The 17,352-nt window shown below is 40.4% G+C and overlaps 1 protein-coding gene across 1 annotated transcript; it reads left to right on the top strand.

Annotated features, from left to right (window-relative positions):
- Positions 1-5,044: 5,044 nt before the first annotated feature.
- Positions 5,045-16,182, top strand: LOC149811473 (SNF1-related protein kinase regulatory subunit gamma-1-like). The gene is made up of 6 exons (XM_089993708.1): positions 5,045-5,312; positions 5,602-5,774; positions 9,992-10,201; positions 10,286-10,561; positions 10,737-10,900; positions 15,655-16,182. Exons 1-6 carry the CDS (start codon positions 5,087-5,089, stop codon positions 15,950-15,952), a joined length of 1,347 nt encoding a protein of 448 aa, XP_089849834.1. The 5' UTR covers positions 5,045-5,086; the 3' UTR covers positions 15,953-16,182.
- Positions 16,183-17,352: the final 1,170 nt, after the last annotated feature.

Here is a 17,352-nt window from a genome sequence, read left to right as displayed (position 1 = left end):
TGTGGATGCAGATAAGTTCAACTATGGAAACTACCATGAGCGTCTGATGAAGCTGGTCAAGGTTGGAGGCTTGATTGGCTATGATAACACGCTGTGGTTCGGTTCGGTGGCCGAACCCGAAATATTTTCCGTATCGGACTCGGGAGGAGATCCGGATGTGCTGCAGTTCTACGATCGAGTGCGGAGGCATACAGTGGAATTCAACAAGTTTTTGGCTTCTGATTGCCGAGTCGAGATCTCGCAGATCTGTGTCGGCGACGGTTTCACCATGTGCCGGCGCCTTTTTTGATGGGTGATTCCATGTTAAGATCGTCTGTTGAAGAACCATCCACTTCAAAACTGGTTCGAGTTTTTTTCTCTCTCTCTTTCTCTCTTGCACGCACACATAAGCCTCGTTGGATAGCAAGAAATATATTTTGCATGTATTTTTTTTATAATCTTATTTCTTTCAGCTTTAAAACAATGTTTTTTTTTTTATAAACAAGCTAACTCGAACTCATTCTTTTGATACTGATTTCTTTGGTGATTTGTAGTGTCGGAGAATTTCAGCATTGGATATCAAGCATACAACTTCATGGCATTGTGAAGATTTGGCCAACTTTGTGTTTAGTTTACATGCAATGAATATCAAGGACTTGTTTAGCTTCATTCTTTCTTACAAGGATGATGCATTTTATGTTAAAGAATTACATGGGATTGTACACACTGTTTACCAGTTAGAAAAACCTATTGCTTTTGTGTGTTTTCTATCTTAGCTTTGATTTTACGCATTTATAATAATAGATTCATATTTATGTTTATAATTAAACTCACACATATTATATATGTACTAATAGGGAAATGAAAACCTCCCCAATGGAAAACCTTTGCAATGGGCGTTTTATTGGATTTTTGGTGTTTTTTTTTTTCAAAATTTTGACCATTCAGATTGTTTTTATAGGAATCAGTTCTTGGAGCATTTGATTCTGGATTGGTTTTTATAAGTTTCAAAATCAACGGCATACAGTTTTTATAAAATTTTTAGACTCCAAGTACCATTTTTTTCTATCCAAAAATCATGATCTAGGTATTGATTTATTGTAAATCATGTTGAACACATCTGTATGGTAAAAAATTTGAAAAAAATACCAAAAAAAAATCATTGAAGAGGTTTGGGAGGGTTTTCATTCCCCTATATTAATATATTTTATATATTTGTCAGCATATGTCTATTAGCGATGGCTTAAGTTATCACTAATGATTTCTACTTTTTTTTAATGAAACACCTTTAGTAACTGTCTAAGCCGTCAATATTGAATAAAGGGATCTTGTGATGGTTAAAGTTGTTGCTAATGGTGACAGCTAATAGCAATGGAAAATACTGTCACTAAAGCTATAAAATACTGACAGTCAATTATTGTGGATAGATGCTTTAGTGACAAAAGCTATTGTGCTGGTCGTTAGAGCTATAGCGATGGCTTTAATTTGTGGATTTTAGTGACAGTTTTCTTTTGAAAGGCGAGTTGGGGGTTAAGTACACCCCCCATTAGTTATTATTCAACATACCACTCGGGTTTGAACCTGTAACGTCCCACCCCCAAGGAGACGTGGCACTGACAGCTCCTACCAACCACATGGAGCCCCCGTTTATGACTTTAGTAACAGTTTTGACTATCGCTAAATATCAAAATTGTTGTAGTGTTAGCACAAGATGCATAAAATCTTCAATATAGTCAACTATGTTCATGACCAGGGTTAAACTAAGCATCATCGTTGTCTTTTTTTTTTTTTTTTAAAGCAAGCTGGGGTTAGGCAGACCCCACCAGTTATTATTCAACATGCATACCATTGGGGTTTGAACCTGTAACGTCCCACCCCAAGGAGACGTGCACTGAGCTCCTACCAACCACATAGAGCCCCCCATTGGTGATTTTAGTAACAGTTTTGACCATCGCTAAATATCAAAATGGTAGTGTAAGCCATAAAATCTTAAATATTGTCAACTATGTTCATGACCAGGGTTGAACTCAGCATCATCACTGTCTTTTGTTTTTTAAAAGCAAGGGTTAGGCAGATCCCCACCAGATATTATTTAATCGTACTATTTCCCAGAAAGACGTGCACAGACAGCTCCTACCAAACACGCCCCCCATTGGTATCATCATCATTGTCTTTTATTTGTGAGGGTATTGAATTTTGAAGGGAAGGTGTCATGGTTTTTTTTCATCCTAAGCAATGTACCACTTAGAAAAATTTTAGGGGTCGTTTGCTTCATTCCTATCAATAAGAAAAGACTGGATTTCCTTAGCAAAAGCATGGTTAACATGAAAAAGAAACCCATGATGCATGAATATGGCTTGTGAGTTTTTCATAGAAAAATGAAGTTAGCATGTTTGTTTGGAAAAATACTAAAAACAAAAGCTAAACAATACCAAGAAATTTTCTCTAAAAATGAGGTGGGAGGTCGTCCAAAGTCATAGATATAACATTTTACTATCTGGTTGGGCCTACAAGCATCCATATCTAAGTGATACTTCTTTTGTAGTCTTCTTGATCTTATCTTGAATCTTGTAGAAATTTTGTTTCTTTCTCTCTTTCTTCTCTTTTTTATGCTTTTATCCAATTCTTGCTTCTTGGGAAATTGAAAAAAAAATAAAGTGGGGAAAAGTTTATGCTTTCATCCGATTTTTGGGAAATTAAAAAAACAAAATGTGGGGAACAGTGTGGCTTATCCCTTCAACAATTTGAAAATTCCCCATCCATGCCTTATATCATGTGTGGACTCTTCCAAGTTGATGACAGGGATAAGCATTAGCAGGAATGAAAGAATAAAAGGTCCATCAGGAACCACAATTTGCACATAAATCCACTCCACAATCAAACTTGAACAGTAATAGAATAAAAAATTCAGTCAATGTCAACAATCAATAAATGCAAACCTGATATGGTCCAATGCAATAAATAATATATATATATATATATATATATATATATATATATATATATATATATATATATATATATATATATATATATATATATATATATATCATTTTTCAAAAGCTAACATAATCCACGAAAAAATTGTGATACTTATATCACTTATATTGAAAATATCATAAATGATAATAAACTATCTTTTTATATTTTTATAATTTTCTTGATAACTTTATACTTAACAATTCAAAATTTTGCATGAAAAATATGCAAAAGTTTTTTTTAAACGAATGACCTTAGTATTAATTCATGATCCTCTTCTAACCAAGCTAAGTACTGAAAGATTCATCTGAGTGCAAGCACGAGCGTATGTTAATCTACTAATACCCACATTCCAGAAAGTGACACCAAGAACAAGATCCCTGTTAAACACGAAATACCATTTTGGGTTCACTTGTGGTCAACTCATTAGAACCAAGTTTGCGTAAGAAATATTTGTCAGAAATAAAATATAATTTTGGCAGCACCCCCTTCAAACATACTGGCGTCCTCCGGAGTAGGGGTGTCCTCCAAGCGCAACGAAGGGAAGGCCTCCACCTAATCGTGGTAGAGGTCTTTCACAAACCGGGTGAGGCAGAGGCCACCACCAAAATCGGCGGTGGCGGTCTTGGCTTTCACAACAGCAACACAGGCGGAGGAGGGGATGTGCGCCGGCCGTAGTGGAGGAGGGGATGTGCTTAGGCGGCACAACGGAAAACACACGAACACAGGGTCGGCTGAGGTGCATCGGCAGTGGTGGAGAAGAGGATGGTGGTGCGTTAAGTCCCACCAACATGCAGGTGGATGGGTGATGCGCGAGGGGTTTTAACCAATAAAATGGGAAGAAGAGGAGGGTGTCAGCTGAGTGAGGAATAGAAGAGAAATGCTTTCTCTCTCTATGACCCGAACTCTAGAGGGGTCCACTAGGGACGCCCAGGGTAGGTTCCAAAACTTTATAATTTTTTTTTAAATCTGCCATAAATATTTTTAAATGCTTTTTAAAATTTTAAAAATACACCGAATATTACATTATATGTTTTATATATTTTAATTTTTATATATGCCAATGTTTTTCTCAAGGTATTTAAAAAAAAAAAAATTTATCTTGAGACTTTCCCTCTCCAATATCTTCCCGACACCAATAGCATTGTAATAAACTTTATAGAACCTTAATGAGATATTAACAAAATATTTTTATTTTAAAGTTCATTTTTCACTTGCCATTAGGCTTGCTGGCAAATGAACCGAGCTTGGGCTGTTCGAGCTGGGCTCGTTAAGGGTACACCCATGCTCGGGATCGGCTCGCGAGCTTGTCACAAGCCAAGCCAAGCCAAGCCAAGATCGAGCTTGTTACGGGTCAATCACGAGCTGGCTCATTTTCTAAAATATTTGTTTTTTAAGTGGGTTTCTAAAGTTGGATAATATTATATATATAATACATGTATACAACATATATAATATACATTTTTGATAATATAATATGTATAAAATATATAATATTTAAATATATAATATGCAAAACTATGCTTATACGAGTTTGCCATGTTCGTGCTCGGTTCCTTTACCTAAACAAGCTTGCTTGTAGCTCGGCTCGCCAAGCTGAACGACCACTGCTTGTCTCGTTTCTCAGCCCTACTTGCCACCATATTTTGATTTTTTTTTTTAAGAAAATGCCTCTAAAAACATAAGAACTATAAAAAAATGTGCATTGTTTGATCATCACCATACTAACAGCGGTAAAAATGGTAAAAAAAAAATGATAAAATATCTTGGGACTCTCTTTAAAGCTTTTTAAGTTTGTGCATGAGATCATGCTAGGAGATGGATTGGTAATTTTAACTTAAAGAAGGTTCATACAATTCATACAATGTCATACCTCAAGACTCCAAGTTGAAGGTCTACTGCAAATCATCAACACCACGGGTCGCTCGCATGATCAGCGGGGTGGTTGTGAAGGCGTTGAGTTGAAGATCCAGATCAAATCCAGCTGGCACGGGCGATTGATCATACGGGCAACACGAGCTTTACACGCGTGAGGGCTACGCTTTTGTCTTTAGGACAATCGTCGCCTGCGTCTGTACGTATATCTTCACATGTTACAGAGAGAGAGAGAGAGAGGAGAGAGAGGGAGATGGCTCATGTGGAGAGTACGGAGGGAAAGCTAGGGATCACTGTAGAGGGATTGAAGCGTCTGGGGAGTCTTGTAGAGGAATTGAAGAGCCCAGAGGCAAAGCTTGGGATTACCGTGGAGGAATTGTGGGACGTCCAGGAACCACTGCTCTCCCCTTCAGAGAAGCTCAACTCCTGCTTTGAGATCATACCCGTCTCTTCTTTCCCACCCTCCTCGATGTCTCAGAGTATCCTCCACAAACCCTCTTTCTCTCTCTTGCTCCTTTTCATTTATCTTTCTTTTGCTTTTTCTTTGGAACATTTTTTGTTGGTGTTCCTTTTTCTGTTGATTTCTTGCTTTGGTTTGTTATGGGTGCTTTAAATTCTTGTGGGAAATGGTTCCTTCTTCGGGAACTTGAGGTTTTCTTGTGATGGGGTTGCATGGTTTGTTGCTTAGTTTGTTGTGGGTGCTCCAAATTCTAGTGGAAAATGGTTCCTTCTTGGGGAAATTGAGGTTTTCTTACGACGGGGTTGCAGTAATTGAGGTCAATTCGGACGCGAGCTTGGCGGAGGCAGTGGAGGTGCTGTCGAAACACAAGATTCTGAGTGCGCCTGTGAGGAACGTCGGAGCCGATGAGTGCGCGAGTTGGATCGACCAATACATCGGCATTTTCGAGTTTTCCGGCATCTCTGTTTGGCTTCTGCATCAGGTTAGAGCTCCCCTCAACTGTTTCCATCGCATAGTTGGTAATTCGCACTTCTTCTTTTAGACCAAAAAGTGAAGTTGGTTTGGTGGAAAGGATGATGGAAGAATGTGAATTTAACTATACCAATAATAACAAATGTTGCGGCTAAGAAGCTCGAAGTGCCCCCCTTTTCTGTGGGCTGTCTTGAAGAGACCTAAATCAAATGGATAATAGCTCTAATAATTGTTTTCTTCTAATCTGGTGAAGCAAACTATGGACTCTACTTTATATGGCATAGTGCACATCGTTATGAATAACCAATTTAATGGGGTGTGTGTGTAATTTTGACAGAGGAGAAACCATGAGAAAGGTCTAAAAACCGAGAACTAAAAAACGGAATGGTCTTTACATGGAAACGGAGACTTGTAAATGAGGTTTTGTCCAGGATGCAACAGCAAAGACCTCTTTTACAATTACAAGGAATATTTTGATTTGAACAATTGGTTATCATGGAACTCCTCTGTCTAGCATATTTGTCCACCGGCCTTTGTGGACTGACATAGATACGTTAATGCTATGTACATACCATGTCATATAACTGAAGCTTATAGCAACGTGCATGCCCTTTGTTGACATGTAAGACATGAGATCAAGACGCGAGTTCATATATATAATATATTTTTTTGAAAAATAGGACAGGGAGCATGGATTTTCTTAAATTTTAATCAACAAAAAACAATTTTGAATATTTTAATATATAAAATTTATTTTTATGAAAATGTATTAAAGTTTTAAAATATGAAAATAATGTCAATACGTGTCCGGGTCATGTCAGCATATATCATACCATGTCTGCTTCATGTCACCAAGGGCATGAGGCCAAAATGGTGTGTCCCTGTGACATAGTACATTAGGGAGATATGACACCTACATGGGTGTTCATGTACGTGAGCATGGTTGCCTTATGTGTGCAATACATGATTATTGAACTTTAGCATCTGTTCTTGTCACCCACTGAGGCCCACCGTGCAGCATCCTATTAGTGTGTGGCTGCGTGCCTGGGCAGGGCCAGGGAGCAGCTATAGCCTAGACAAGCCAGGCAATCGCTTGGCCTACCTAGTGCTCCACCATGCTTAGTCCGTGAAAACTTCTGATTCTTGAAGGGACATTTAAGTAATTTTGGTCCTATTAGGCTTGGGAAATATGATGGGAATATTAGGGCATCATCACCCTCCCTCCCCTGTTCTATATAGACTGATTTGTTGCATTTGGAATCACAACTATGCTAACTTCTGTGATGTTGATAAAGTTGCTTTGTATAAATTGATATTAGTATGATTTTGTCAGCTTAATTAGTGCATATTGGTTGATTGTATGTGTTGTGATGAACTTGATGATATGTATGTACATGTGGGTTTGGTTCTAGGGGTTGGATGTGATAGCTGGATGATTAGGTCGCACTATCATAACCAAGGGGTCTCAGGTTTGAATCCTGCAGGGGTTATCCTTTAGCTTTCCTATTCCAAAAAAATAAGGCTGGTTATGGTCCCGGATCATATGGATACCATCACTTAATAGGCTAAATTGTTTGATATGCACAACATATGTGTGCAGGTATATGACTTGTATTATTATATAACTTATAATTATATTGAAATAATCATAATATAATTATGATGTACAAATTTTTTATTTTATGATCGATTTTGTTGACAAATAACCAGATATGACCCACACTGGGCCATGTCAGGCAATACTCATCACCAAGGCCATGACTAGTGCCTTTAATGATCTTGATATCATGTATATGTGCTATATCCCATGTCATTGTTGTAGTACTATTTGCATATTCATTCTGAAGATGCAGCTTCATCTCACATTTTCTATTTCCTCGTTCTTAGTCCTATATCTCCAATAAAATGTAAAGGGAAGAAAGTGCTAGCCGTGTTTCCTGTAGCACTTTTTTTGGTAAACATATTCAATTAGGTCTTGGTCTTCTGAAGAATATTTGTTGGTGCAACGCCAATATGCTAAAGATCCTGCCTTGTGTTTTTTTTGGCATGGTAAAATTGCAGAGATTCATCTTGCACCGAATATGGAATATATAATTGGTAAGAGTTTTTACTTTTCCTATCTTATACTACAGTTACAGAAAAATTATTGGCAGTGTTATCCAAGTGGCATTTGACCTTTGTTTTCTTGGTTTGTACATTTTTATCTCATCAATTCACAACAATTCACATGGTTGTTTGACATCTTCTATTTGCTTATGGATGGTGTTGTGGCTGCCATTGAGGCTATTAATCCATTTGCATATCCAGGTTCTCTGATGTCCAGTAACTCTTGAAAGTCTGCTATTGTGTTCTATAATTTCTGTTGCATATCTCTTAGCTATATAACTTTAGGAGCTCACCAGTTCTAAGTACGACGTGAATGTAAATAATAACCATTAGGAACAGTCATTCTGAAGCTTCTTGAATTGAAACCTTCTCAAGATATAAAGTTGCATTTGACTCTCCTAGACTCCTCTTTTCATTGATTATATAAGTTCTGCACATTGCGACAACCTAGAATCCTGTTTTGTATTCTAAACTCAATGAAGTTGATTCTCATTTACTGGGGACATGGGAGAAGCTCATACCCTGGATTTCTCATGCTAACATATGATTCTATCCATTAAAACCAACAGGTGAGGACCTTGCTTGTGAATAGAACTCCACTAGGCATATTAGTTCTTTCTTGAAAAGCTCTCTTGATATGTTCTGTTGGTCTCTGTGTAGTTGTTTTGATTGTTTAAAAATGTAAAGTTATCTGTCTTTGTGTGAGGTTTAGAGTTGCAGGCAGGTGTTTATTTATTCATAATCATATTATTGGGATCATCAGCATTACTGGTAATTATGTAGACAATAATGACTCTTTGTTTCTTCTTTTCTTGCTTATGTTCTTGGTTCAATTTGGTAGCATCAAGTTTATTCTTATGATTAGAGTACAAAGCATTGCATTGTTGCCTTCGCTTGTTTTTTCTAGGAAGGTCTTGCTCTCCTGTATGCATAGTGGTATGTATATTGCCAAATCACTAGGTGTTATACATTCCATGTTTTGTAAGTAAATTTATTATTTCTTGTTACATTTCTTTTAATTTTTGGTGGCCTGTGAAAATGTGTTCACTTTTTGTCCTGATGAAAGATATCTTTCCATATGCATAGCCCACAAGTTCCATCATAGGATTTCGCTACATTCATGTGCATGAGTTGGGCAAATGCTATGGGAGAACGAATAAATGCTTTTTCTAGATAAAATTCCTGCATAGAACTTTCAAATAAGAAATTGACTGTAAGTTTTGTGACAAATGACAATTATCTCAGGCCCATTTTTGACAGAATAAAGTCGAGATCGCAGTGGTATTTGAGTTATACTTATTTGTGATTATTTCTTATGCTATTAAACAAATTGGTGAGACAGCCACAGTTCCGCTGCAGTTTGATCTATCATCAGTTTCGGTACATCAGCATTCTCAGGGCTCTGAGATGTTCCTATCTTAGATTTGATACTCCTGGATCAGAATTATTTGTGTCAAGTGGAAGACGGTCATATTTCCAGAACCACATTCACATGTTTTGCAGGTGTTCAGATGCATTTCACATTTTAAATTAGGAAGTGTCCTTTTCTCTAGAGTATAAATTGTGAAGTATGTCGAGTTTGTTTAAGCATATATAAGTTCATTTTAAAATGTTCATGTGCCTGTATACATGTGTGTTCATGCCTACTATTTGCATGTGTATGAGCATGTCTTTGGGGATGTAATCCTCTGGGTTGTCTGCATGTGAAGGTCAAGAGGTGATGGTCCAACAAGTTCCTGCTTTACTCACTCACATTATTTTGGATCAATCACATGCAAATCTTGAAGCCAACAAATCCCAGCATTTGGTGTCTAAACACATTTGAATGCCCATATGTGGTGCACATACACATTATTGAGGTCATTTGTTTTTAAGGCTTATTAATCTAGTAACGGATGTTTTGATGTTTATGTCCAGCATGCATTAGTCTGAAAGTGCAACATTCCACCAAGTTTCAGTAGCCTTAAATGAAAGCATCATGGAAAAGTTTATGTAGAAGTTCTATTTTTTCTGCCTACATGATCCAATAGCTGTTGTGATAGTGTCTTCCTTTCCTGCTGATATGAAGTTCCTCCAGGATGATGAGGGAAACAAACTATGCTCACATTTCTTCTATTGCAGTATGAAGTTGCAGAACATAGGATGATGGATGGATCAGCTGTAGCTGGGTTTGCTAATGGTGATTTAGTTGGTGCTGCTGTTGCAACTGCCGCTGGTGCTGGTGTGACTATAGCAGCAAGATCAGGATACTCAGATGCTGAAGCTGCTGCATCAACGGGAGGAGATTTTTTTGAAGCCCTCACTTCTTCAGATTTTTATAAGAATACAAAGGTTGTTTTCTTATTGATTTCACAGGTTTTAGGATTTCTGCTTAAGAAAGACCTAAAAATCTAAGCTGTGCATGTGCTTAAACAGGTGAGAGATATATCTGGATCGTTCCGATGGGCCCCGTTTCTTGCCCTGCAGAATTCAGACTCTTTCCTAACCATGCTCTTGTTACTATCGAAGTATGGGATGAAAAGCCTTCCTGTGGTTGACCTTGGTGAAGGAAAGATTGATAACATCATCACCCAATCTTCTGTTGTCCATGTACTTACTGAATGTGTAAGGCTACCTTGGTTTCAGAATTGGGGCACTAAGAAACTGTTTGAACTTGGCCTTCCAGTTATGAAACCAAATGAGTTAGTCAAGGTGCTTCTCCTTGTACTTTTCTGCATTTATGACTTTGTGAAGCGTCCAATTTCTACATCTTCTCCATGATCATTATGGTTAGAAACCAGATAGCAGCATACCAATGCAAGCCATTGAAGTTTTTGGAGATTTAACGTCAAATGAAACTTGTTTGGCTGTTGTTGAACTGTACCAGGTTTATGAGGAGGAACCTGTTCTTCAGGCTTTCAAGCTAATGAGAGAAAAGGGTATAGGTGGACTTCCTGTTGTTGATGATAGTGGATGGAAACCCATCGGGAATATTAGCATACGAGATGTTCAATATCTTCTTACTGCACCTGAGCTCTACAAGGATTTCAAGTATTATGCTCTCTCTCTCTCTCTCTCTCTATATATATATATATATATATATATATATATATATATATATAGAATCACTAGAATATGAGAACAGGAAATATGAGAACTAATGTGTGAACTGTTATTTTCTTGGATTTTATGTTTTTTTCTCTTGAATCTAACCATATGGATGTGATCATGTGATCTACATGCTTGGATTTATAAGAACCCACTCTTGAATCATCCGATTTTGATGCATAAACATGTTTCTTTTTAAGGTTTTAAATTCAATGGCTCATAATCTTCATAAATATTCAAGCATTCAAAAATCACATTTTTTCATCGAAAATACAGGATCCAATCTTTGATTCCTAGCAAATTCACCATGCCAAGCACATCCACATGGTTGTATTTGCAAATAAAGTGTTGGAAATTGATGCAGTGGTGATGGTCGACTGCAACGTATCTGCTGGCTGGAAGAGGCAGTGCGACTCTCACGATCAACAATGGGCAGAAATAAGAGAAACAGTCACCCAAAATGATGGTGACTGTGTTAACCCTCCTTTTATTGAAATAGAGAACCCCAATGAACAAGTACAGTGTTGAACGATAAATGAAATAACAAACAATGCAAAGGAATGAGACAATAGGTAAAGAAAGTAAAAAAAAAATGCTGGAACGAAAAAAGGCTGCTGCCCAAAAAAATCAATCCCTGCCTTCGTAAAACCCTAGGAGAGGGTTTTAAATATTCAACTAGCGGATCCAGGTCTCGGGTCCAGTCATGGACCCAAGACGAGATCCGGGTCTTCTTCTTGATGGATCTGGATCCGGGTCACGGGTCTTGGGGTAGGGTCTGGGTCCATCCTGCCCTGCATCATTCTCCCCAGGTGGGAAAAAAGTCGGCTCTGACGACTTGTTGTCTCCACAGTAAGCATATAGATCATACACATTAGATGTAGGAGAAAGGTGCCAAGTTTCAGGCAGCTCAAGGAGGGAAGATCGGTCAACTAGGCCCGCTAGCCGGGGCAACCCGGTCTCCTTGGTGGGAAGGAGAACTATCCTATGACCCTGAAAGACAAATGTGTATGTATTCCTACGGCCATCATGGATGGTCTTACGGTCAAACTGCCAGGGACGTCCCAATAAGATGTGACACGCACTCATGGGCGCCACGTCACACCACACTTCATCGTGGTAATGCTCCCCCATAGAGAACCGAACTAGACAACGCAGGGTGATTGGCACCTCGTTGCCTTTCTTGAACCATGCCATTTTATAAGGTTGGGACAATTTTTCTGTTTTTAGGTTCAAGGTTGACACGACACTCTCAGACACCATATTCTCGCACGCTCCAGTATCAATGATAACATCACATGCACGCCCCTCACAGTTACACCGAGTTCTAAAAATATTATTTCGCAACCATTTTGTGGGGGTCGACTCTCGTGATGTGGTCAACACATGACGAATGGTTAACAAATTTTCGATGCTGCCATCGAACTCTATGACTTTCACCTCGTCATTCCCCTCAACAAGCGACTCACCCTCGCTCTCACTATCGGACGCAGACTCAACAATGCCCTCTGCTAGATGAGTGTTCTTATTCATGGTGGGACACTTGGATGCAATATGACCTAACTCTTGACACCTAAAACAATGAACAATGGACTCATTGGGCTTACCCTTGGATCTGGTGTGGTACGCAGGTCCAGACTGATCGGGTTTGCTAGGGTCGACTCCTTGGGCGGACTTTGAGTCTTCTTTCCTAGGGGAGCTCGCTCCCCTGATTGGGAAACTCGACTTGGGTTGACTGGACTGATCACTAGGGGATGTCCTATGTTCCTGCCTCCTTTTCAGTTCCTCCTCTACATTCATAGCATAACTACTTGCCTGATCCAGTGACTCGACTGTGATACAACTGAAATCATCAGAAATAGCAGGACGGAGACCAGAAATATACCTCGTGACCTGCTGGCGGGCGGTCTCCTCGATCTGCACTCGTAGGGAAAGACGATGGAACTCCGCAGTGTAATCCGCCACAGTATTGGTGCCTTGACGCAGGGTCAGGGTAGGGTATGGTATTGGGTTTTGGATCTGGGGTGGGTTACTGGGTTGGTTCTGGTTCGGGTATTTGGTTGGGTTGGTATTGGACTGAGATGATTCGCCCGACTGGATATGGATCGGGCCTAATCCTAGACTATTCGTCGGACCCAAATTTGAATAGGTTGGATCGGGGATCGAGTTGTGGGGGTAAAAGGTTTGGTTTGAACTCGATCCACGATCCCTACAATTATGGGTCTGGTTTTGACCCGGCTCAACATCAAACTGGAGCTCCGTCTGGGTCCGATACAGGTTTGGGTCGGTATGGGGTCCCATTTGGGGTTCGAAAATAACGTGTTGGGCCTGATTCGTAGTAAACTGCAATCCAAACCCAACTGGGTAGGCTGGATATGGGTTTGCAGGATCCATACCCGCCACCGGGAACCCAAAGGGTGGTCCCTGGAAATCGGGTATGGGTCCGATCCTAGTGGGATCTCGACCGGACCCTGTTGGAGCAGGTCCGGTCCATAGGGATTCAGTCCCCTTGGTCTGCAAATGTGCTGCAACAGCGCCCCCACGCACAGGTGCTGGGAAAACTGACAGACCCACCCCAGTCTGGGTTGAGGTGGGTGTGTTTGCAGCTTGACTCGGCATCAGGTTCGGCCCACGCAGACCGTGCCCGATTGGCTGCCCCTGCTGCGTGGGTCGTTGCCCTACTTGCGCACCCACGTTGCTGATGGGCAGGCTTTGGGGTAACGGCTGGCCGACGTCCCTGCATAACTCCTTCCCTGTATCACCAGATGGCACGACTAATGGGAAGTGTTGTTGGGTCACAACCACAGATTCGACAGGGACGACACCAACCTGCTGAGTAGACACTGAGGGTGGTACTGCTGGTGAATCAGTCGCTGCAACTAGACTCTCCACCCCATCCAATCGCCGTGATATACTTGCCATGTCCCGGCTGACTCGCAATACGCTTTCCTGCATCTTCGTCATCATTTTCATCATCCGTAGTATTGGGTCCGTGTTGCCGACATCCTCCTGCTCGATCTCTGTCACCGGATCGCCCCTCACCTCCGAACTCATCTTGCTGTCGGGGAGAAAAGGCGCTGGCTCTGATACCAACTGATGCAGTGGTGATGGCCGGCTGCTCTGCTGGCTGGAAGAGGCAGTGCGACTCTCACGATCAACAATGGGCAGAAATAAGAGAAACAGTCACCCAAAATGATGGTGACTGTGTTAACCCTCCTTTTATTGAAATAGAGAACCCCAATGAACAAGTACAGTGTTGAACGATAAATGAAATAACAAACAATGCAAAGGAATGAGACAATAGGTAAAGAAAGTAAAAAAAAATGCTGGAACGAAAAAAAGGCTGCTGCCCAAAAAAATCAATCCCTGCCTTCGTAAAACCCTAGGAGAGGGTTTTAAATATTCAGCTGGCGGATCCGGGTCTCGGGTCCAGTCATGGACCCGAGACGAGATCCGGGTCTTCTTCTTGATGGATCTGGATCCGGGTCACGGGTCTTGGGGTGGGGTCTGGGTCCATCCTGCCCTGCATCAGAAATGCTCATATTTCTAGTTCTCATATTCTAGTTACTCTATATAAGTTCTCATATTCTAGTTACTATATATATATATATATATATAGGCTGAGTCATTAGGATATGAGAACTAATGTGTGAACTGCTATTTTCATGGTTTTTTAATTTTTTTTCTCTTGAATCTGACCATACGGTTGTGATCTACATGCTTGGTTTTATAAGATCCTGCTCTTGAATCACCCGATTTTGATGCATAGATGATATTTTTTAAGGCTTTAAAATCAATGACTCATAATCTTCATAAATATTCAAGCATTCAAAAATCACATTTTTTCTTCGAAAATACACGATCCAGTGGTTGATTCCTAGCAAATTCACCATGCCAAGTACATCCACATGGTTGGATTTGCACAAAAAGTGTTGAAAATGCCCATATTTCTAGTTCTCATATGAAGCTTATCTAACTTTTGATTAGTTCACATTAGCGACGTTCAATTGATTGAAATGATCAAAGCACCCTTAAAATTTTTGTTATTTTTAAGAATACATTACTTTTTAGGGTAAAAAGGTTACTTTCATTTTTCAAATTCAAATTACTAAAATATACTTTGTTACTTTTTTGGACTTTTTGTTTCCCTCTAAAACAAAACTCACTTTTCCCTCAAACTCTTCCAACACCCAGCTCCCAAACAGAGCCTTCTTGTTGTCCATGTTTTCTGTGAGACAATTCTTCATTCTTGTTACATGCGCTCATTCAAAAAGCTGAACCTCACAGAACAGAAACCTTTATACAACTGATTGATAAGCTTGTTGTCGCAATCCAATCTCTTTTGAAATGTGTATGTAAATTATGACCATGATTGGCCTTGAGTTGGATAAAGCTCCATCCTGGCGTCTTGTGACCTCATTCAGTATATCTGAATCTGTTTGATAATGTCCTTGCAATTGCAGCGGCAAGCTTCGGACAGTTGGTGTTTGGTCAGTTTGCATGTCCCAGTTTAGGTCCTGCTGTGTCATCTTTGGGGTCACATGATAAGTTTGTATCTCACATTAGCTTCTAAAATAGAAACTTGTGTGTGCCTCAGTTTGTTAAACATTTGATTTGTTTAACTCGGCAAAGAAAAAGTGAACTATTGATAATGTGGAATTTTCGGTGGCTATTAGTAACAGTCTGTTGTATGTATGCAGATCAATCACTGCCAAGAACTTCCTCACTGCAGTTAAAGGCTACCTGGTAGAGCACCATGAACCTTCCCCCATACTCCTGGGAACAATTTCATGCAAAAGGGATGACACATTGGAAGATGTTATTTTAAGACTTGATGGAGAAAAGATCCAGAGGATATATGTTGCTGATGAGGAGGGTAATCTAGAGGGGGTCATAACATTAAGAGATATCATTTCCAAGCTTGTCGTGGAACCTCCTGGCTACTTTGGGGACTTCTTTGATGGAGTGGTGCCTTTGCCACAGAACAGCAGAGTCTGACTGTATCAATTTAGTGACTTTTTGTGTGTACTTGTAGCCTTTTCTTCCTTTCTCTCTTTTTTTTTTCTTTTCCCCTTTTATGTAGATACAATATCTTTTCTTCTTTGGTAGAAATGTCAGCAAAATATCCATCAAACGGAGTAATGGAAAGACTAGGGATGGAACAAACTTATTGGGTGTAAACCATTTTCTGAATTAGGGTATGCAAGTTGGGAAGGTAAACAATTGTTGGGATCCAACGTGATAGCTATTTTGGTAAAAAAATCGTACAATCCGAGAGAGAACCGAATTTGGCCATCTAATCGAAGCCCAATTATAAAACCTCACCTTGAAGCTGGTGGGACCCCACTAGACATAGCCATTGACTGTGCTTGAGCTTGCTGTTGCTGATCCTTCTCTTGATCTCAAGATCCTTCTCCTGAATAGGATCCTTCTCTAGCTTGGAATAGGACTTATGCACCAAACTAAGGCCGAAATTTCTTAGGACCTCCGGAGACTGAACTACACTCCCAGGAGCTCCTGGAACTAGGGATGGCAGTGGGGCGGGGCGGGGGACAAGGTTTCCACCCCCGCCCTGCCTCAAAATTTTATCCTCCACCCCCGCCCCGCCTCCGCGGCGGGGATGGATTTTATCCTCCACCCCCGCCTCCATCCCCGTTTCATACCCTTCATCCCCGGTCCAAACGGGGATGAGGCGGGGCGGGGATATTGCGGGGAAAAGTGGTCGTGGCGGGGATCGTGGGGGGGCGGGGAAAAGTGCACGTCCACCCCTGCCCCGCCTCTGCGGCGGGGATGGATTTTATCCTCCACCCCCGCCTCCATCCCCATTTCATACCCTTCATCCCCGGTCCAAACGGGGCGAGGCGGGGCGGGGCCCCGCATTCCCCCGTCCACTGCCATCCCTACCTGGAACAAGTGGGAAAGGCTCCAAGATTACACACAACTCCCAACCCAAGTCTAGACAAGGGATGCAGCAACCTTTCAAGCTAGGTTACAGGGCTCTCTTTCCTCTGGTTTCAGACCCCAGTTCACATACACCTCTGCTGTATGCAAACAGGACCAACTCCAGCTCCTTTGAACGTACTTTTCAATGCACAGTATGGGTTCTAATTTCAGACATAGGATCTACATGCTTTTTTCTGTAGGCAGTGAAGTCGTCCAGGCCTAAGTGGGGCAGGTTGATGACATGGAAGGGCTTCTTTAATGGGTGACAAGTCCTCTAAGAGAAGAACAAGTAGAATACATGTTAAGTAGATGAGGGAAGCTAATTAAAGAGCGAAGCCTACCTAAGAAGATGTGTTATGCTAGAGAGTCTTAAAGATTGTCTCAGTCTAGAAACTGATTAAAGTTAATTAGATAATTAATTAATTATAAAATAGTTTTTTAATTTGTTCTTTTAA

The sequence above is a fragment of the Nuphar pumila genome, chromosome 17 (assembly GCF_984573655.1).
Source record: "Nuphar pumila chromosome 17, dmNupPumi1.hap1.1, whole genome shotgun sequence".
NCBI lineage: Eukaryota > Viridiplantae > Streptophyta > Magnoliopsida > Nymphaeales > Nymphaeaceae > Nuphar > Nuphar pumila.
This window is presented reverse-complemented; position numbering and strand designations above follow the sequence as displayed.

What these genes read in the sequence shown, in the direction of transcription:
- LOC149811473 (XM_089993708.1), top strand. Translation starts at nt 5,087, where the DNA reads ATGGCTCATGTGGAGAGTACGGAGGGAAAGCTAGGGATCACTGTAGAG. An exon ending in ACCCTCCTCGATGTCTCAGA is followed by an intron (nt 5,313 to 5,601) that starts GTATCCTCCACA and finishes ACGGGGTTGCAG; the next exon opens with TAATTGAGGTCAATTCGGAC. An exon ending in GAGCTCTACAAGGATTTCAA is followed by an intron (nt 10,901 to 15,654) that starts GTATTATGCTCT and finishes GTATGTATGCAG; the next exon opens with ATCAATCACTGCCAAGAACT.